This window comes from Triticum aestivum, chromosome 5B (genome assembly GCF_018294505.1).
Source record: "Triticum aestivum cultivar Chinese Spring chromosome 5B, IWGSC CS RefSeq v2.1, whole genome shotgun sequence".
Lineage (NCBI taxonomy): Eukaryota > Viridiplantae > Streptophyta > Magnoliopsida > Poales > Poaceae > Triticum > Triticum aestivum.
In genome coordinates this window covers 11,589,776-11,612,652 of record NC_057807.1, presented here as the reverse complement: position 1 = coordinate 11,612,652, position 22,877 = coordinate 11,589,776, and the positions used below count along the sequence as shown (strand labels likewise).

The 22,877-nt window shown below is 46.3% G+C and overlaps 1 protein-coding gene across 1 annotated transcript; it reads left to right on the top strand.

Moving 5' to 3' along the window:
* Positions 1–7,276: 7,276 nt before the first annotated feature.
* On the top strand, positions 7,277–13,025 carry LOC123115441 (alpha-galactosidase-like). Its single transcript, XM_044536600.1, has 15 exons — positions 7,277–7,425; positions 7,952–8,010; positions 8,289–8,345; positions 8,460–8,494; positions 8,727–8,830; positions 11,212–11,287; positions 11,390–11,448; positions 11,540–11,605; positions 11,685–11,771; positions 11,862–11,926; positions 12,019–12,101; positions 12,178–12,268; positions 12,354–12,403; positions 12,484–12,624; positions 12,722–13,025. Exons 1-15 carry the CDS (start codon positions 7,277–7,279, stop codon positions 12,803–12,805), a joined length of 1,206 nt encoding a protein of 401 aa, XP_044392535.1. The 3' UTR covers positions 12,806–13,025.
* The last annotated feature ends 9,852 nt before the right edge of the window (positions 13,026–22,877 follow it).

Sequence of the window (22,877 nt, the reverse complement as noted above, 5' to 3'; positions counted from 1 at the left end):
TATTTACTTTTTTTTATTTCTGAGTTGTAATAAGTCATTAAAAATAAGCATCTATGCTTATTTTTTAGTAAAGTTAATCACAACTATTTTTTCTTCTATTTATTTCTGAATTGTAATAAGTCATTAAAAATAAGCATCTATGCTCATTTTTTAGTAAAGTTAATCACAACTATTTTTGCTTCTATTTATTTCTGAGTAGTTTTTTATATAGTTTTTTTTCTTTTCTGCTATATTTATTTTTTTCTTTTTATTTCTGAGTTGTAATACGTCATTAAAAATAAGCATCTATGCTCATTTTTTAGTAAGTTAATCACAACTATTTTTTCTTCTATTTATTTCTGAATTGTAATAAGTCATTAAAAATAAGCATCTATGCTCATTTTTTTAGTAAAGTTAATCACAATTATTTTTGCTTCTATTTATTTCTGAGTAGTTTTTTATATTTTTTTCTGCTATATTTATTTTTTCCTTTTTATTTCTGAGTTGTAATAAGTCATTAAAAATAAAAAAGAGGCGCAATGCTCATTAATTTGCTTCAAGCCTTTCGAAATAGTGTCAACTGCACTGCACATAGCTCTGTGCACTCTACCCTATTCCTCAAGGCTTGAAGCTAACCAACATGCAGGTGAGCATTGAGCCTCTTCTTCATTGTCTCTGCACTCAGGGCTTATAAACAGCTGCGAGTGCCTCTCGCTTGGCGAGGTGGGACTAAAAAAACAGCTGCAGAAAGAATCAACTAAAAAACAGCTGAAGAAAATAAAAAATTAGATGGGTCCATTGGTCCCGGTTTATGGCAACAACCGGTACCAATGCCACTCTTTGGTACCGGTTGGTGGCACCAACCAGGACCAATGCCCCTCTTTTGTCCTGGTTGGAGCCACCAACCGGGACCAAAGGTCTTCGTTTCCCGCCCTTTGGGCTGCCGAAAAGAGGCCTTTGGTCCCGGTTGGTGGCTCAAACCGGGACAAAAGAGGGGCATTGGTCCCGGTTTGTGGCACCAACCGGGACCAAAGCCTTTGCTATATAAGTAGCACTGCCGCCCCGCCCCGACTTCGATCTCTCCCGACGCCGCGCGCCGTCCCCTGCCACCATCTCGCCGTCGCCGCCCCGCCCCGACGTCGTCGCCGCCCGCCCTGCCGCCCCGATGCCGTACGTCGCCGTCCCCTGCCGCCACCTCGCCGTCGCCGCCCCGCCCCGACGCCGTCGCCGCCCCGCCCCAACGTCGTCGCCGCCCGCCCTGCCGCCCCGACGTCGTACGTCGCCGCCCCGCCCCGCTCCCGTCGCCGCCCGCCCTGTCGCCCCGACGCCGTCGCCGCCCGCCCTGCCGCCCCGACGCCGTCGCCGCCCCGCCCCGACGTCGTCGGCCACCCTGCTGCACCTCGCCGTCGCCGCCCGCCCTGCTGCACCTCGCCGTCGCCGTCGACGTCGCCGTCGCCGGCCGTGAGCAACTTTCTTTTATTTTTGTTAGATTTTTTTTTAGATTTTTTTGTATAGTTCATAGATTTTTTTTGTATAGTTCATAGATTAGATTTGTAGTAATTTAGATATGTAGTTCATATTGTGTAATTTAGATTGTGTAATTAATTTGTTCATATTATGTTAGATTTTTTTCTGTTCGTAGATTTTTTTGTTAGATTAGATGTGTAGATCTTTTTGTTAGATAAGATGTGGTGTAATTTAGATATGTAGTTCATATTGTGTAATTTAGATTGTGTAATTAATATGTAGTTCATATTTTTAGTAAGTACTATTTTATTTTATTTATAGTAAGTGCTTCATATATATATATATATAGTTGAACTAGCTAGTTGATTTAATAAACTAATTTATTTTACTATATATAGAAGTAGTTTGTTTTTAGTAATTAAGTAGTACTTTATTTATTTATAGTAAGTGCTTAATTAGTAGTTGAACTAGATAGTTTATTTAATTAATAAAACTACTTTATTTAACTATATATAGAAGTAGTTCCCGCATCGACGTCGGCGATGCCTATCCCGCATCCTCGTCGTCGTCCATTCGGCGGTGGAGGCTTGCTTGATCAGGGCCATGTTCGGGATTGGGCTCCGCCGGGCTGGTATTGGGAGGTGCTACCTTCCGGGGGACGTAGGTTGGTGAGGAGGCAGCCCGTTGTTGACCCGATCCTTGTTTGGTGGCGGTCGCGTGGGCCAATGACGGTGCCGAGGCTTCCGGACACCGCGGAGGTGGTACGTCACCATGTCAGCGAGGAGGACGAACACGTCCGTCGCTACATGGTTGCATTAGAGGGCGGGTTCGACAATACCTGGCAGGTTCTTCAGGGATCTCACTGGAGCTATGATCCTGTGATGGTTCCTTATCTTTGGATGTCCACCGCCCACGTCGATACCCGCCGGGCGCTACGGTTCTAGTTGTATTGGTGATAATATTCGACGATGTACGGACACCAAGAGATGATGTACTTTTGCTTATAATTATTGAATGCATGCTAATTTGAATACTACTTTATTTTATGATTTGGCTTTGCTTATTTTATGATTTGGTTTTGCTTATTGAATGCTCATATTGGATAAGTTCTCCTTCATTCCCGTGTGCTAGACAATTTGGTGTAATAATGCACTCGGGAATGAAAGGAGGAGCTACGTACATCACCAATATTCAACCCGTGATTAATAATCTAGTTTAATATTTGAATTATGAACATAGGCCGGAAATGTCGTACTCGGACGACGAAAACCGCCCGGGGGAGTGCGACTGGTGCCACGACGACCGAGGTATCTGCGACAGGTTCATTGAGCTGGATGAAGATCGTCGCTTCAGCATTAAGCTCGAGGAGACCTTCGATGTTCATACGGTACGTAACCGACGACAATAGTTTTTTTCGTAATTAATCATGACTTCAACTATTTTAATCATGACAATATTTTTCATCTTTTCCAATTCGACTAGCTTATCCCATGCTTTGCAAGACGCTATGTCTTGGAGAGGATGGGTTTTGAAGACCATGAAAGTTTTGAAACCAAAAAAATTATCCTAAGTACCCATCATGGTGTGGATTTTCAAGTAAAGTTGTACAATGCTCAGAGTGTAACCCATTTTGGTTGCAAAAATTGGGAAGCACTTTGCAAGATGTATGGTCTTGATGAGGGTATGCTTGTCACCATGGATCTTGGTGATCCTACAATCGAGCAAGAGAGACCTTCGATTTGGGTCCTTGTGGATACACCTCCAATTCTTCCCCCATGTGAGCTTAACATAGTTATTAAGTAATTTATATTGTTTATTTCAAAATAGTTGACAACTTATCTCCATTGACAGCTTATTTTCATTCTTCAAAGAATGTGTGGAAGATGGTAGACAGAACCTACTACACCGAAGGCTCCGAATTAACTTATCAGGAGAAAAATCATCCGGTCGCATTTTGTACTGATCTTGAGAATTACAATATCTACAATCAAACTCCTCAACATTATGGTCAATACGTGCCACTAGTGCACGTGTTGAACTACGGTAACTACCATGGAGATACCCTGGTAAGATTATTTTTTACTATTACAACATCCGTGCATCTTTTTGCACAGTTCTAAAACTAGTACATCATTGCTAACTACGAAGTTATTACTATGTTTTTCAACAGATAATTCCGAATGATTGTGTGCCTCATCTGATGTATACGCATGGTAGCCTTCATGTTTTGAACATACAACCAGGTCGTCCTACGAATCTCAACTGTCCATACCAGGTTTCTAAAAGAAGTGGAGACATAACAATCAAAGAATAGAAAAAATGTATGGACAGTCGTAAGGAGCTTCTTGGAAGCAAAAAGCAGCGAAGGGCAAGAATTGGAGACAGGATGATCGCCATTCTTCATAATGGATAGTCAGGGTCTATATTGTTTTCTGCTATTTTACCTTAAGGGTGTTTAGGTCCTACCTGATACTGATGATCATGTGCTAAGAACAATTACGTAGGGTTGGGTTCGATGACTATGAGGATGATGATCGTATGACTTATTATTAATAACGAGTAGAAGTTGTATGATGATGCATGATTAGTAGGACTTGTTATTATATATGATGATGTATGATGCGAGCATGCATGAGCATGTTATATCAGTGGGTGAAATGAACATAGCAGCAGTGTTGATAAACCAAGGACGAAGATATAAGAGAGGACACTTGTCTCTATTAGATAGCTAATAACAACCTAAAAATAACCCCCAAAACCCCTAAAGCATCCACTTTTGTAAAAAAACATGGACTTTTGGTCCCGGTTGGTGCCACCAACCGGGACCAAAGGCCCCCCTGACTAGGCTCGGCGGACCGGCCACGTGGAGGCACATCTGTCCCGGTTCATGTTTGAACCGGGACTAATGGGTGGAGGTATTTGTAACGACCCATTAGTCCCGGTTCATGAACCGGGACTAAAGGCCCTTACGAACCGGGACTAATTGGTGTTTTTCTATTAGTGACGTAGCGTCGACCAAGCACGGACATAAGAGAGGACACTTCTCTCTATTAATTAGCTAGCTAACACAATATATGAAACACCTAAATTAACCCCCCAAAACCCCCCAACCCCCCCCCCCCCCCTCAAAAAAAACAAAAACCCCAGCCACTGGAATGCTGACGCGTGGATGCCTTTTGGTCCCGGTTGGTGCCACCAACCGGGACCAAAGGCCCCCCTGCCTGGGCTTGGCGCACCGGCCATGTGGAGGACCATCTGTCTCGGTTCGTGTTAGAACCGGGACTAAAGGGGGGAGGTATTAGTAACGACCCATTAGTCCCGGTTCGTGAACCGGGACTAAAGGCCCTTACGAACCGGGACAAATTCCCCCTTTTCTACTAGTGTTCAGGCGCATTGCAGAGAAACTAGCGAGCCATGACCGGTTTTTTCAGCAAAGGAGGAATGCCGCCGGAGAGCTCGGGCATAGGACCTTTCAGAAGGTGACAGCCGCTTTGCGTATGTTGGCATACGGTATCCCGGCTGATCTAGCTGATGATCACTTGGCTATGGGTGAGAGCCAAGCCATCATGTGTGTCAAGCGCTTTGCAGTGGGACTTGTGCAAGTGTTTGGCGAGGAGTATTTGAGATCTTCCAATGCTGAAGACGTCGCAAGGCTATTGGCGATGAACAAAGCTCACAACTTTCCTGGCATGCTTGGCTCAATAGATTGCATGCATTGGAGTTGGAAGAATTGTCCAAAGGCATGGCACGGGCAATTCCACGGCCAAAAAAAGGGTTCCACTATAATCCTTGAAGCGGTGGCCGATCAGAAGACTTGGATTTGGCATGCATTCTTTGGAATGCCTGGATCTTTGAATGACATCAATGTTGTCAACCGGTCACCACTAATGAATAAGATTGCAAATGGTGAGTTGCACCGGTGCAGTTTGTAGCAAATGGTCGTACGTACAACTATGGCTATTATCTAGCGGATGGCATCTATCCAAAGTGGCAAACCTTCGTGAAGCCGTTGAAAAAGCTGGAAGGTAAGAAAAATCTTGATTTCCACAATGCTCAGGCGGCGGCTAGAAAAGATGTGGAGAGAGCTTTTGGGATTTTGCAAGCCCAATTTGCTATTGTGAGAGGACCGGCTAGATTTTGGGATCAAAAAATGCTTTGGTACATCATGCACGCTTGTGTGATCATGCACAACATGATCATCGAGAATGAGCGTGGCCAAGATTTAGACTACTCACAGTATGAGCTCTTGGGACATCCCATGCGAGTGCGGCGGAGGGCTGAAAGGGTAGCCCGTTTTGTTGCCTCCTATCATGTCATTCGCCGTCCCGCAACGCACAATGATCTTCAGAAGGATCTGATTGAAGAGTGGTGGGCATGGCATGGACGACAAAGAGCATGATTTCTGCGTTCGACATTGTATTGTTCATGAACTATTTATTGTGTTTATTGCAGTATTTGTTGTACTGAACGATAAAATATTTGTTTGGGTTGTAATGATAATGAAATTGAACTATTTATTGTTGATTTATTTTATCTAGTTTGATCATTTTTGCTTCTATATGAAATGTATATGTGGTTTGTGCGTGCCGCGCGCGCTGTATTTTTGCGCGCTGCATTTTAGCGCGGCTGTTGGAGCCAGCGCTGGCGGCCGCGCTAAACCAGTCGAAGCACGCGTGGCATACTAGTTTTTAGCGCGCGGCGCGAAGCGCGGCTGTTGGAGATGCTCTAAGGCCCAAACACATCCACGGGAAGCAGATACCTCACGCTGTCTCGAACGATCCCGAGTAGCGCAGTCACCTGATCTGGTGAGCCACCGGTGATTGATGTAGCATGGATGATCATGTCCGTTTCTTCGTGTTGCAGATGCGGATGGGTTATTTTGGGACGCTTTCTGCCGGGGCAAAAATTCTTGCCGAGTGAACCACCTCGCTTGACACCTTCCCTAAATGGATCAAAGGAAGTCATTTACGTTAACCCAGAGGATCTTCTACGGGACTGTATGATTTGATATGACAGCTCTCTGCCGGAAATTATCGTGGACGCAGGGGTTTTAGTGAGTGAGCGAGTGGGGGAAGACTAAGAAGATAAGGGAAGTAAGGGAACCCATTCTCACGGATGCCTGGTTGGGACGAACGCTTTTGAAATCTATCATGTCAACCAGCGTTGCTCCAAGATTTGTGCGCTCCATCTGACGGCCAGCAAGGTGTTCGTTTGTGATTGCCAAAAAAATAACATCAGATTAAGGCATATCGATCACTCATGTTCCAGCCTGGCCTCTTTTCTCATGTAATTAACTGACTTCTTCTTTATCGTAGAATTTATTTATGGTATGAAATAAATTGTTGCCTTTTATACCGAATAGGATATTAACTTTAAGATTTTGTTTCCATTTCTAAAAAGAGATAAATATTGGAATTAGGGGGGGTCTCCTAATGCAATGTATCTTAAGATGTATCATATGCATTAAAATATTTCTTTAGATACAATTAAATATTCCACCACAAAAAAGGATACAATTAAATATTCCCTGCAAAAAAAATTCGTGTAGATGCTCTCATTGGCGAACCCAATGGAGGGAAACCGGCGACACAAGTCTAGCCACAGGAGTGTATAGACACAACAACAGAAAATCATAATAAAATTAGAGGAAAATAAATGATACATTAATTTTTTGAAAACCGCGGTCCCATAGTCCCCCGCGCACGGCCCTATATGAAGGCACCCGTCAGACGCGTCTCCAACAGTCACTCACCGGCGCCACCAGTAGCACCCCCACCCACCCCACACCCTCTGCTCGCTCAGCACCGGAAAGCAGATCGGCTAGGTAGCCATGGCGCGCGCCTCGAGCCTGTCGCTGCTGCTTGTGCTGCTAGTTGCGGCAGTGGCAGGAGCCAGGGTGCCTATGGATGCGGCCAGGAACACAACATTGGGCGAGCTCCGGGTACGGCACGCGCTCCTCGGCAGGAAGCCGCAGATGGGGTATTTTCACGCTGCCATCCAACTCCTCTTGTCTTTTCCTCTCTTTTTTTCCCCGGCTTTAGACGACGAGAAATTTGATGTTAAGATGAGGGATTGAGCCATTGAGGTGAGTAGGATAAATGCTTGGGCACACATGGGTGCTGGGCGTTTTTTCTGCTTCCCTCGTCCAGTCATAGATCTAAAAGAATTTTTTTTCCTTTCCTAGCACTTATATTGGAACGATCATGTATCTACTCCAGATTTCGCATGGATCCAGTATTTATAGTACCACATTGATCCAGCAGTGTTTCTTACTATATCGATCAGTAGACTTCATCAGTAATGCAAAATCTACAGTGATCTTCATCTATATAATTGAAAGCAAAGCAAAACTGCCATATTTTTCTCAAGACGAGCCTCGTCATGAGTCGCGATTTTCCTTTTGACCTATATACTTCGTCATGGGCCGCCATTTTCTCTTCTACTCCAGTTTTATCCAATCTGGTTTATTTAATCCTGACCCATGATGAAACATTTCGTGTGCTAGGTGGAACAGCTGGAACCACTTCTACTGCGGGATCAGCGAGGAAGTCATCAGGGAGACAGGTACGACCGTACGACCGAACGCTACCCTGTAACAGTACTACGCTTTCAAAATTTCATGAAGGCTTTGCCTCGGTGATGCTGACCCAGGGACAACTATATATCAGGAAACAAGTTAGTGCTAGAACCACCGAGTCACTAGAGTTGGGTTGTTGGTGCTGGATCAACGCCAACACCTCTTGATGATCTCGCTGTCTTACTACAACGATAATGTCATGAGTTTGATGTGGTGTCAAATTGCACTATCCTAACAATTGTGTCTTTGTTTTCCTTTCTTTCAGCTGATGCATTGGTCAGCACTGGCCTCGCGAAATTGGGCTACAAATATGTTAACATCGGTATGAGTTGCTCTCTGGACCATATATATTTCCCATGACATGTTGGACAGAACTACTAGATTGTTTTTAGTAGCATATGTTTTACTCCAATATGTTTCCCATCTCTTGTTTCAGATGATTGCTGGGCAGAATTGAACAGGGATTACCAGGTACGGAGATAAACTTGAGCTAACCATCCCTATCATTTTCAATATAGGGCAACTGCGGAATTATGTTTTTAGTACAATTAAAGAAATCAATCTTAACATTAAAAAACAATTGCTTCTGCATCCTATTTTCAAGATATTATTAAACATTTTAGAAGCAGAAGATTAGGCATATGTATACCATTTTTAATATTTTCTTTCAGTACTGATAATGTTGTATCATGATTTTTCTCAGGGTAACCTGGTTCCAAATAAAAGAACATTCCCCTCTGGTATCAAGGCGCTTGCAGATTATGTGCACGCCAAAGGGTTGAAGCTCGGAATCTACAGTGATGCTGGGTATGCTAACTATCCAATTCATCATAAAAATAACACTAATTTGTTCAATCACTGTGTGGAAAAACTGTAGGATGGCTAATATTTGTGTTGTGTATATTGTATTGATCTGACCCTGGTAGGGGTATATATAGAGTACATGAGGGGTAGAGACTTGGAGTGCAAGACAAGTTACATGTGGTTTAAACCAATCCTATCTCTAACTCCTAATCTCTAAATTAAACATAATTATACTTCTAACATTCCCCCTCAGTCGTAGCGGGAGTGAAGCGGACGATGACGACTAAATTTGAACTCTTGTGCTTTCGTCGTCTTCTCCGCCGCACCATCATCAACTGCGTCTCTGATGGGTCGGCACCTAGGGCGGTGACTGCGTCCCCTTCTGGTGCCTTCCTGCCTTCTCCTCTATTCCCTCCCGCAGTCACAGCGGGAGTGTCGTGGACGCAAGTGACGAGGCGGACGCTGTTGACTGGAGTTGTTGCCGATGAGTTGTTGCAGACGTAGCCTTTAATGTCGAGGTAGCCGATCATGATGATGTAGCCGTGGTCGAGGTAGTCATGGTCGATGGTGTGGTCGTCGTGGATGATGAAGCCGCACAAAGCCGGAGGCGCAAAAAAATGCGCTATGACAGAGCTGCAGATGTGGACGATGCACCTTGCTGATGTCAGAGGGTGCCGTCGGCGATGAGTCCACCGATTTTGCCAAGATCGGAGGAAGCCCATCGAGCACACATCGGTTTTGCCAGAACCGTGTGGCCGTGTAGGGTCGTCACTGTAGTGACGCCGTGTCGATGCAGTCGTGTAGTTATGGATGACGCGGTCGATGCCGTCGTCGTGACGCGGTCATTGCCGTCGTCGAGGTCGCGTCTTGCAGACAAGTCTGTCAGAGAACGCTAGGTGCCCATCTTGTGGACGAGGCGGCGGCGGTGTGTTGATGAAGATGTTGGTGAAGACGACGTTGATGAAGACCTTGGCGATGAAGTGTCGGCGATAACATTGCAGCGGCATGTCGACGATGATGCGTCGCTGGAAGGCGTCCCTCCGCGTGACGAAGTGTCGATGTCGCGCCATGCTGAAGAAGTATGTTCGCTCATAGCCCGGCGTAGTCGTACAGGTTGATGTCGTTCGGCTCGGGGTCAATGCAGATGAAGATCGGTTACGTAGATGCATGTCGTTGGTCTGGTTCATGCAGATGTAGATCCATAGCCCGGCGATGCAGAAGTGCTGATGTAGGTGCCTGTGACCCGTTGTTGAAGGCGAGGCGTCGAGTAGCTGAAGCCGAGTCGATGGATGCGCATGGACAGGAGGTGTGCGGTTGCACGTTCCGCCCTCCAGGTCTCGATGGTCTCGCATGAGTCACACATCAGATGCATGCTCGTGGAGTCGACGCAGTTGGCGCCGGTGCGTACCGGCCGGCTAGATCAGTGTAAATTGCTTTGCTCGGCGTAGATCGATCGGTGCAGTTTGCCCGGTGCTTCATGTTGAAACTAGGGCATACTGCCGGTACAGGAGAACTCGATGCAGACCTTATTGAAGCCTCATCTAAGTGCATGGACGTACCTGGGTCTGCTGGTTGCTTCGTGTTTCGCCGGATGGATGCTGATGGAGCCCGGAGTTGTGGTTGGTTCGTGGGTATCAGCCGGGCAGAGATCGGGATGGATCCGGCCAGCGCTCATATGACTCCATGCAGGCGACGCGTGGGATCTGCTCCTGCCGAGAGATCTCGTGCGTGGTAGTATCACCCTCCCGTGATCAGGAGGTACGCGTCTTTGTTGGAGAAGATGGCTATGGCTGATCGGAGCGGCGCCGGCCGGCTGTGTGTCGATGTAGATCCGCTCGAGGCGCACGACGATGGATCTCGCACTGATTATCACCAGATTTGCAGATCGCTGGATTTATTTGGTGGCTAAGAAAAAATCAATCTACTATGAAAATTTGGAAATTGATCTAATCTAAGGAATTGATCTAAACTATGAGCCGATCTTGATTGATCGGGTGCCGCACCCCCGGGAAGAGGAGATTAATCTCCCGGGGGCGGCATGCCGCGGAAGTCGTGGAAGGACCAAGGATCGAGCGACGTTGGTCTAATGGCTCTTATACCATGTGGAAAAACTGTAGGATGGCTAATATTTGTGTTGTGTATATTGTATTGATCTGACCCTCATATGGGGTATATATAGAGTACATGAGGGGTAGAGACTTAGAGTGCAAGACAAGTTACATGTGGTTTAAACCAATCCTATCTCTAACTCCTAATCTCTAACTTAAACATAATTATACTTCTAACACACTGTAGCAAGTAAACTCTTCATTAACCCAAGAAAACTAGAATTTGTAAATACTGGCCATGCACTGAAACTAACTATCACCATGTATTAATTGCAGGACACAAACATGCAGTAAACAAATGCCAGGATCGCTCGATCACGAAGAGCAAGATGTGAGGACGTTCGCGTCTTGGGTATACCCCTTATAATTACTACTTACCTCATGCATGGCTCATGCCAAACCAACACCGACACCATAAATTCTAATGTTCTTGTAATTCTTGCGTTCTCTCCAGGGAGTTGATTATCTGAAGTACGATAACTGCAATGATGCTGGCAGGAGCGTAAGGGAAAGGTCCGGAGAACAATACCTCGAACTTCAGCACGACCAGTGCACTGTGTCTTTATGTGTTCGTTTGTGAAGTAATTTGCCATGGTTGATGCAGATACACTAGGATGAGCAACGCCATGAAGAAATACGGGAAGAACATCTTCTTCTCACTCTGCGAATGGTGAGTCTGCTTGTCATAACATTTTAGGATGGAAAGGGGAAGCATTGGTCATTCACTCTTCTGCGTTTTTGCTGTTTAGGGGAGTCGAAAACCCTGCTACATGGGCACGTGGCATGGGTGGTAATAGTTGGAGGACAACCGGCGACATTGCTGACAACTGGGACAGGTGCTGCCCAATTGAACAACTCTGGGATTTTGGTCAAGTACAGCTATACTAGAATTAGCAGGACTGATCATTGTTATCTTTTTACTTCAGCATGACATCACGCGCAGACCAGAATGACAGATGGGCCTCCTACGCTGGACCTGGTGGATGGAACGGTAAGTGTCCCAGTATTATTGCTGATTGCCTAACGATTTGTTAGCTTGGAAGTTGGAACTGATCGATAGACAATGTTCTCCTCCGATATCAGATCCTGATATGCTTGAAGTTGGAAATGGCGGGATGTCTGAAGCTGAGTACCGCTCGCACTTCAGCATCTGGGCACTTGCAAAGGTACTATCCATTTTGTTTCGATTCTCAAAAAGGAATTTTGCATTTCCTCACCGCAACCTGGTTCTGAGTTGTGTAGGCTCCTCTTCTGATCGGGTGCGACGTGCGCTCGATGAGCCCGCAGACAAAGGCCATAATCAGCAATACGGAGGTCATCGCTGTCAACCAAGGCAAGCACTCTCTTACACGTGTTTGCGCATGATAACTTCTTCATATGGGATTTTCAATGTACTCATACTACTGTTGTATGAACAGATAGACTAGGCGTGCAGGGAAAGAAAGTGCAATCCGATGCTGGTTTGGAGGTATTTGTCAGTTCAAATATCTTACCAGTGGCTTCCATCATGAGATTTCTGTAACTAAAACCGGGGAGATATTTTTCTAGGTTTGGGCCGGACCGCTCAGCGGCAACAGAAAGGCGGTGGTTCTATGGAATAGGCAGGGGTACCAAGCAACCATCACCGCACACTGGTCAAACGTCGGGCTTCCAGCATCTGCCTCCGTTACCGCTCGCGATCTATGGGCGGTAAGCTTGTTTTCTTCAGAGCCCAGTGCTTATCCTTAACAATCCACTACACATTCCAGGATTTCATCATCACAAAAACTTCTGTCTTGTTGTGCAGCACTCGTCATTCTCTGCTCAGGGGCAGCTATCTGCATCAGTGGCGCCTCATGACTGCAAGATGTACATCCTAACAACCAAGTAACTGTACACGCAAGCATAGCAAGTCGATCGATCTAGTTCAGGAGAAGGGTTTGGAAGAAAGGATAGATAGATAGAGCAGAGATGAGGTGAATTGAGGAATGACATTTGGTTATATGACGTTAGACATAAGCTGCAATAGTATGTAAATTGCGGTGAAAATGTCGGTGCGTTTGTTTCTGAAGTTTGCAAGTTGTAATGAAAGTTGCTGCAATAAAAGTGGGTTTCATAGCACTATCTTCTACTCCCTCCGTTCGAAAATACTTGTCATCAAAATGGACAAAAAGAGATATATCTAGAACTAAAATACATCTAGATACATCTCCTTTTATTCATTTTGATGACAAGTATTTCCGGACGGAGGGAGTACATTGAGGTTTCTCCCTGAAATTCTTAGGTTCAGCCAACCGAATCTCTATTACTGCATGACGGCAAAAGGGTCGTTGCTATCTGAACTGAGAAGAATGTTTTTGTTTTTCTCCATGAAATGTTTGGAGCTTTAATTCAACAAAAGCGTTCCTAGGGCAGTCAACCAAGAGGGTGCTGAGTAGGAACGAAGGTTCTGAATCTGGCCAGCTGTCGGTGACCATCAGCGTCCAAGCACGCTTCGCAAAACATGGGCTAGTAAGTTTGCTGATGTAGTTACATGTTGAATTGTAAAGCGGTTAAAACATAGCTACCCAATTTCAGCAAGGGTAGGTGCCACAACAGAGAGATCACTGTGGCGAGAATTCCAGAGGTTGACCAAAGCTAAACAATCGGTCTCCAATATCACATGAGTTGAGCCTCTCATATTTGCAAAAAGAACACCTTCTCGAAGTGACAATGCCTCTATGATGAGGGGGCCAGTCACCCTTAATGTGGTTTGCTTTAAGCACCTAGCAAGCATGTCGATGAGCGAGCAATACCGCAGCCCCTTCCTTCCCAGAATCGTGACTAATGGCACCATCTACATTGATCTTTATGAAAGGTGCATCAAGGGGTTTCCAACCATGTCCGGGTTACACATTCACCTGCTGCTCCGCCGGTATCTCCAGAAGCGCCAGGTCTTATTTGATCCTTCATACCAATGCAGCAGGGTCCAACTTCTCTTCATCATGTGTACATCTATTCCTTGGCGTCCATATCTCACATAACATAGACAATTTTTGCTCTCCCCCGATCATAGAACCGGGGATCACATAAAATATCGCGAGGCCACGTGTTAGGATGCAGTCTTGGTAGCCTGAACTTGAACCAACTCTGAGCTTCATCCCAAAGCCATTTTGCATGTGAGCAATAGAGTGCATGCTTAGGTCTTCCTCCATAGCAAAACAAACATTGCATCTATCACTCTCCATTATATGCCTGCGCTTTAGAGTAGCTTCATCTAGAAAAATACCAATTAGCACACGTCACGACCGAGAAACAGCCCCGCTTCCCCGCGTCGCCTGCACGTGGCGACACGGGGGAAACCTGGACCGCCGGCAGAAGCCCCGCCCTCCATAACCTCCGCGGCTTCGCCGCTGCCGGAGGGCCGGCCGGGGAACCTGCACCGCGCCTGGGGATGGCGGCGGCGGGGAGATTTCTGATCTCCCTGGGGTCGGAGGTCCCTTCCCCGCTGCCCTCCTCCAACAACTGCCCTATTCCCTGCTGGTCCGGCCTGGCGGCACAGTCACGCCCTTGGTGCTCCTCCCCGCCCACACTTGCCTACATCTACAGGTGTGAGGTCACGGGTTATTGGCACCGGTTGAAGCTTCGCGGTGGATCATTGCTGGCTCCGCTTCAGTCCCGGCGGTCCCGGACCTGCATTCTCCGGTGTCCATGGCATGTCGGCGTCCTACCGGCGCGGTTTCAGCACCGACGCTTGGGTTGCTGCGTCCCTTCCAGCTTCTTTGACTCGTCGGTGTTCTGGCTACTCCGTCCTCGGTAGCTTGGAATTATGCTTCCCTTCCGGTTCCTGGCTCGCTGACGTCGCCGGTCGTGACCCCTACCCATCCACGTCGGCTCTCTACCTTGCTGCCTCCCCGGCCCCATCCTCCTACAAGCCATGTCGGCTCCACAACTCGTGTTTTTCGGCGGCAGATGCAGCCCCACCCCTTCCCCCCTAATGACATGGCGATCGATCGGCGGGCGGGCAGCGGCAACACTCATGGGTGTCGTTTTCCTTGTTGGAGGCCCTGCCATGGTCTCTCCCCGTGCCCCTCTTCTAGCTTCGGGGGAAACTCGAGGTCTGACTTGTCGGATCGGATGGTGACGACGTCACAATGTCGTTTCCCTTCTTGAAGGCGTCATCTTGCTTGCTTGCGGTGTCCCCTATGTTGGCTCTGAAGATGATCGATGTTGTGCTCATTCGGTCTGCCTCTCGAGTTTTAGGCTTGGTGGGTTTTGTTGTGTCTTTTCTCTGGTCGGGCCGAGCATCCCTCTCTCTGCTCTAGGTTCCATGCTCTTGTGTGTTCATGCCATGTGTTGTACCCTATATTGTAATCATTTTCTCTTCTTCCATCAACGAAAAGATCTGCAAGCTTTGCGTATTCGCGAAAAAAAGTACATGTCACGACCCTAATTTTTGGCATAACTTTGAGATTACATAGGGATATCCATACCTGTTGTCCACCTGTCGAGGTACTTGTAGCCGTCCCTTCCTCCTAAGCTGATTTCTGCCTATGAGTCACTAGAGCACGGCACACCAACTTAACAATATAGAGACCTAAGTTTTCAAGAGACCGAGCTAGAAAATCATCTCCACCACCAATTTGAAGAGCAATATTCAGAATTGCTTCAACATCCGGTGGCAAGAAACTTCATGAACTAGTTCATGTTTCCAAGCCCAAATGTCCATATCTATCAACTCATTCACATGTGTTAGCACTGTATTTGCTGGTTTGAACATTGACATCACTTCAAGTGATTCCAGAATCCACCGATCATCCCAGATGAGATCGTGGTAACTCCAGCCTTCAGAGCTTCATGAGCAGTTAAAATAGCCCAACAAACTACGGGCAAAGTAAATTATCGTTGGTAAGTTCATGATACAGGTAGCCACGAGGATCGATGCAACCGTCTAGAGACTACGGGCGAAGAGTGCACTACGATTTGCGAGGAGCATGCCCAGAGAGTACTCATACCTAGCCTAGTGAGGGCGGTACGTAGAGATAACAGGACGACATACCCAGGCACAGCGATGGTGGTGCGTGTGACCCATTGGCTGGGGCAAGTTCCCCAAGCTTATATCTTTCATCCTGTTAGTTGTAGTGGTTTGGGCACTAAGAACATCTGGATACAGACTGATGTATTTCCGTTGATTGCGAAATTAATGGAAAGGGGTTTAGAGCCCGATTGAAAAAAAAAAAAGCTCGAAATCATGGCTCGTAAAATTAAAGCGACATGGGTTGAAGGCCGGGAGGAGAGAGAGGCAGAGCAACTTGGGCTCCAGCACTACGGATCGAGCGGTTTTTTTTTGGACGGCACTATTAGTTGAGCAGTCAAGTGTGGACTGTGGAGACACGTAGAGTTAGGTGTTTGAGAGCCCAATAGCTTGTTTGTACTTGACTAGAGTGTGGCGCGCGCCTTGCTGCACGGCTATTCACCTGTGGGTTAAGTAATTTTTGTGTGTACGGGGTCTATTACGCTTAGTTGCGTAGATAACTAGATATGCGTAATTATTAGTCTGAAAAACAAATTGTTGAATGTAAAATTTGTCTATACAACTGAGCTCAATTTTTTGCTCATTGTTAAATGGATGAGAAAATGAGAATGGAAAAACATGAGTAGTATATTTAAACTCATTTCCGTCTTCAGATTATGAAATGCCTTTCCCTAATATGAACATAAAATCGAAATGCATAGCTGAACTAAGATCCATAAATCTACCAGCTCATGAATAATGGCATCAGAAAGGACATATGAGTAGTACTGGGCACAAAACACTCACATGCAGGTTGATATGTCAATTCACATTGACTACAACCAGCTCATGAGGCAAACGGCTAGAGTGCATGAAACATACAAAATTCCCAAGTTTAGAGATGGAAGTGCTTAAACTCTGACACTAATAGAAAAAACCTCATTCGTCCCGGTTGGTTACGGCCTTTTGTCCCGGTTCTTGAAACGGGACTAAAGGGTCGTTACTAATGCCCTAGACCTTTAGTCCCGGTTCTAACACGAACCGGGACAGATGGGCCGCCACGTGGCCGGTGCGCGGAGCCCAGGCAGGAGGGCCTTTGGTCCCGGTTGGTGGCACCAAACGGGACCAAAAGGCATCCACGCGTCAGCATTTCAGGGGCTGGGGTTTTTGTTTTTTTAAGGGGGGTGGGGGTTTTGGGGGGTTAATTTAGGTGTTTCATATATTGTGTTAGCTAGCTAATTAATAGAGAGAAGTGTCCTTTCTTATGTCCGTACTTGTTCGACGCTACGTACTATACATAGAGAGGCCCTCGACACGCTAGCTAGTAATAAAATGAAGAAAACCATTAAGTACAGAAGTTCGTCATGCATACTGAGAGAAGTGATCGGTCGACCTCTCCTTCTCCGAGAGATTGGTCGAACAACAAGTTTTCGTATTATCTATCCGACGCTACTGGCTACATACATATACAATATGTAAGATCTCTTACAATCCCCCTAGCATTTGAAATCAACTTCCACATGGTATTCTCCGGCTTTATTGATGACGTGGTCAAGAAAGAATCCCGCCAATTCCTCTTGAATTGCTTTCATGCGATCTTGTGGTAGGAGTTCATTCCGCATCTGCCACGTCTAATTTGAAGAAGTGGGTTAATACATATATATGAATGAAACTCAACAGAAATGATGGTGTAATAAAATGAAATTGTGAATATTATTTCTTACGCACTGCATATGGTCTTTTAGAGTAGCCCCGCTTATTTTTCAAAGTCGCGTTGTAGATGAACTCGCACACGTAGTATCCACAGTAATAATTCCCTTGTTCCTGCCACAAGCACTTTACGAGAAATAGAGGTCAATCAAACTGATAATGAAGCATTATAAATGGCATTGATGAAAGTATAGCTATAGAATCAACGGGAGATGCGTGTAACTAGCTAGCTAGTAGTACTTACTTTCGGGTATGTATATTGCAGCTCCTTCGGCAGTCCCGGAGTTTCTGCGGTGAACTGTTTCCAAACCCTGCAAGACAAAGAAAATAATAATTATTACTTGAGATATCAGGAAATGAACAAAAAGTTACCGATATGGTGCGATAATGATCGATTGAACTTACTTGTTGAGCATTTTAGTCATGTCCGCATAGGTTTCGGGATCTTTTGTCTCGAGTGTAAGACGGTTACTAGTCCCCGCTCAAGCTTAATCTCCAGAAGAACATAGTGGAAGTTGCGCACGCATGCATAACTCATCAATTACATTACTATAACCTCTCTCGAGTAATAAGGGAAACCGAATATGCACACGAAAGTAACACTCACTCCAAGTTGTAAGGAAAGAGTATTAAATCTTTGTTTTGATTTTTGATCAACGATTGTAGCAAGTTGGCCTCGGCCTCTTCGGCGTTCTTTGTAACCAGAAATTCATCTATGATATTTGTGTTAATGAACCCAATATCATACATTTCTTGTTTCCTACACTCGACGATCTTCAATCTGCATAATATAGTGATAATAACTAATTATAAATACATGCAATGAAAGAGCTGAGCTATATATAGAGACTTAATGACAGAAATAGTACTTACAGACAGTAGCAAAAGACCGTTAATTTATCGAGGGCCTTTTGATTGAAGAACTCGAAGAACTCCTCAAATGGAACAGCCAACAGATCAGTTCCAACGAGGTCGTGCTCCTCTTTAATTCTCTGATACAAAGTATGCGTCCCCCCAGACTCTCTGCAGGTTTTCATGTACCAATTATGGAATTTTTGCATCATCATTGTTAGAGATTTTTCATCTTTGACGAGAGGCTTCCCGTACTCGTATCTGTGTTCGTCCACCTCCAAGAAATCAAAATGTACATCGTCAGGCAGGTAATCTCTAAGATTTCTATAACCGGGCACCTTTCCTGGAGCATTAGCGACGATGTTGCTAGACACATTGAGCGGGGGTCACGATTGCTTTGCTTGTTCACCGAGCTGGGCAATTGTTTTCCCAGCTGCTCGTTCTTTTAACCTTTGATCACTGACAGTACTTCCCGACCACTCCGCTTCGAGATATGCCTTTTCAGTAATGCGCTCATAGTTGGTTTTCGGCGGAGACTTTGGTGGTTTCCTCAGGGTGCGCTTTGCTTTCACCGGATCAACCTTCTCCTTCGGAGGTGGATGTCTGTTTGCTTTCAACCCTTCAAAGAAGTCCTTCACTTCGGTCCGCACGATCTTCGCATTTTCCTCCTCGGTCCTCTCGTACCGTAACTTCTCTAGAGGCTTGAGATGTGGACCGCATCTATATTGCCTCCCGCCTCTGGCTGTATGCTAGACGCCGGAGCAGACGGGGCAGCTGTGGATGTCTTCTTTCGTGCTTGCTTACGAGGCAGAGGAGAAGGACTATGACGCGCCGGAGCAGCCGAGGCGGCGGGTCGTCTCTTCCGCCCTTGCTGGCGAGGCGAAGAAGGAGGAGGCTGCTTGCTGCTCGGGCGCGCCGGCACAGGCGGAGAAGGAGGTGGAGTGCCGCCACGCGCCGGAGAAGGAGGCTAAGTGCCCTAATCGTCACTCGCCGGAGGAGGAGGCGGTGGAGGAGGCGGAGTGCCCTGACTCGCCAGAGGAGGAGGAGGGGGTGAAGGCATCCAGTTCAGAAGGTTGATGAACTCCTTCCGCCATAGGCATGGAGTCTTCAGAGCAGAACCCAGCCGAGTCTCCCCTTCACTGGTAGGATGGTCAAGCTGGAGGTCCTCAAATCCCTCCGTTATTTCGTCCACCGTCACCCTAGCATATCCTTCTAGAATCGGACGACAGTGAAAAGTTGCACCGGGTTCAGAAGGTCGAACAGAGCCGACAGCCGCCTTGACTTTTACGTTCTGCCATTGCATCATAAGGTGGCAATTTTGAGACTCCATGATAGCATCCACGGGGTAGCTAGCAGGAGCCGTCAAGACATGCTCTGGCTGAAGCAGCTCGGTGGAAGCCGTGCTGCTTCTCCGCTGAGATGGCGGGGTAGTTTCGAGGGAAGCTTCGGCAGTTCATTTGCTGCGATTTGCTTCTCGTTCCTCTATCGCTTGTACCCTTGCTGGCAGCGCCTGCGGTTTGGTCTGCTGCACTTTTTCCTCCTCTCCTGGCATTTGTAACCGCCTGCGTCCAGAAACCCAGCCTTCCACGGAACGGAGTCTGGCGTGCCTCGTATCCGTCCAGGGTGCTCAGGATTCCCGAGGGCCATTGTGAGCTCGTCGTTCTCTCTGTCTGGAAAGAACGTCTCTTCCTGTGCTGCATCGATATAGTGTTGAAGCCTCTTGACTGGTATTTTCATTTGCTCGTCCGTCCAAACGCACTTCCCTGATACAGGGTCCAAGGTTCCGCCAGCCCCGAAGAACCAAGTCGGGCAACGGTCTGGCCAGTTCATTGTCTCTGGTTCGATCCCTTTATCAAGAAGATCATTCTCAGCCTTGGCCCACTTAGGCCGGGCTTTGAGGTAACCACCTGACCCTGTGCGATGGTGAAGCTTCTTCTTCGCAGCATTTTGCTTGTTTGTCGCCGACATCTTCTTACTCTTTTCCGATGTCTTGTGGGCCATAAATGCGGGCCAGTGATCTCTGATCTTCTCATATTTGCCGATGAATTCTGGTGTCTTTTCTTTGTCGACAAACCTTTTCAGCTCATTCTTCCACCTCCTGAATAGGTCTGCCATCTTCTTAAGAGCATGAGACTTGATTAATTGCTCTTTAACTGGCTTCTCCAGATCCTCCTTTGGCGGTAGGGTGAAATTCGCCTTCAGCTCAGTCCAAAGATCATTTTTCTGCATATCATTGACATAAGACACCTCAAGGTCTTCGTTCTTAGGCTTATACCATTGGTGGATGCTGATCGGGATCTTATCCCTAACAAGAACCCCGCACTGAGCAGCAAATGCTTCCTTTGTCTGGATGGGTTCAATCGGTTGGACATCGCGCGTGATTGATGTGATCTCAAATCTTTCATCCGAGCGCAACTTTTTCTTCGGGCCTCTCTGTACCGAAGTTGTGCTCGATCCGGAGGGCTAGAAAAAAGAAGAAATATGAGAGTTAATTAATATGTGTACATATGCCAAAACAATGAATGCATCAATTAGCTAGTCAGCACATGCTTAACTAATATATATACCTAGCCGGACTCGGTTCGGTCACCGGAGCCGTCATCACGATCTCCTTCTTGCACCGTCATTGGGTCACCGGAGCCATCATAATCATGTCTTTCCTCCTCCATTCTTCGATCACCGTAGCATGCTTCTTCACCCTGTTCTTCCAGACCATATTGTCGTTAAGATACGACAAGATATCACCTTCGGCTAAGATTATTTCCCCCAACACCTCTCCTACTTCCTCGTCTCGTATGTGCTCCATTGTTTCTGCAAATATTACAACATGGAAATTATAACACAAACATGACAGCAGGTGGATATATTAGTGGCAAACGTAGATCGAGCTTATTCCGGGTTTGGGGTGGCCTCGGCAACGCTTCAAGGGTAGGGGCGCGGCGGCAGGGGTAGGAGATCGACATCATTTTTTTTCTAGGGTTTGGGTATCCTTGAGAGTTTTGGTCGAGCGAGAGGGGGTGGCCTCGAGAGAGTTTGTCGGGTAGGGGCGCGGTGGGAGGGGGTAGGAGACCGACATCATTTTTTCTAGGGTTTGGGTGTCCTCGAGAGTTTTGGTACAAGTTATCACAGTCGAGAGGGGGTAATATCGACAACGACGACATACATACACGGGAAAATAATGTTATCGGGGAGGGGGTATATCGACCCCCCCCCACACGTGTTGAAGTTACGGGAGGGGGTTATATCGACAACAACGACATACGTACATGGGGAAATAATATTATCGGGGACGGGGTTATATCGACCCCCCTCGTGTTGAAGTTATCGGGAGGGGTGTATCGACGACGACAGACCCGATAAAACATAAGAAAACGAAGAAGAAATAAAAAGAGGAGAAGAAGAAAGGAACAGAGGAGAAGATCGAAGAAAAAAAAGAACAAAAAAGAGGAGATTTTTTCTTCTTCTCCTCTTCCTTTTCTTCCTCTCCTCTTCTTCTCCTTTTTCCTCTCCTTCTTTTTCTTCTTCTTCCTTCTTCCTAGCCAGATATATAAAACTTCTCTAAAAATGTAACTTTTGCATATATAAAACTTTTTCTTCTTCTTCCTTCTTCCTTCTCTTCCTTCTTCCTAAATATATAAAACTTATCTAAATATGAAACTAACCTTAAATGTACTACATCAGAGAACATATATAGATAAAACTTTTCTAAAAATGTAACTTTTGCATATAAACTTTTTCTTCTTCTTCCTTCTTCCTTCTCTTCCTTGTTCCTAAATATATAAAACTTTTATAAATATATAAATCTAACTTTTGCATATATGAACATATATACACAGAGAACATACAAATATATATACATTTTTATAAAAAAGCAAAATACAAATCATCATATATATGAACAAAAAATCTGAAAAGAAGGCGTATATCATATATACACAATACATATACTCACATATACATACATATATATATATATATATATATATATATATATATATATATAATCTGAAAAAAAACAAGCATATAATATATGAAAAAAACAAGGACATGGGAGAGGCGCCGGCCGGACCAAGGTGAGGAGGGGTAGGGGCGCGGGTTCGGCGGCGAGGACGGCGATGGGGTAGGGGGCGCGCGCTCAGGACATGGGCGACGGCCGGCGAGGAAGGGGGTGGGGCAGGGCGACGACGACGACAGGGGCGGGCCGGGGCGACGCGCGTCGGGGCAGGGCGGCGAGCGGCAACGGCGTCGGGCGAGGGCACGGGCGACGACATCGGGGCAGGGCTCGGCGGCGACGGCGTCGGGCAAGGGCGTGGGCGACGGCGTCGGGGCAGGACTCGGCGGTGACGGTGACGAGGAGCAGCGCGGGGCGTCGGAGCAAAGAACAAGTGAATTTTGGAGAAACTGCTAA

Coding starts and splice junctions, on each gene's coding strand:
- LOC123115441 (XM_044536600.1), top strand. CDS start 7,277: ATGGCGCGCGCCTCGAGCCTGTCGCTGCTGCTTGTGCTGCTAGTTGCG. Junction 11,772..11,861: donor ATTGCTGACAACTGGGACAG/GTGCTGCCCAAT, acceptor TTTTTACTTCAG/CATGACATCACGCGCAGACC. Junction 12,404..12,483: donor AATCCGATGCTGGTTTGGAG/GTATTTGTCAGT, acceptor ATATTTTTCTAG/GTTTGGGCCGGACCGCTCAG.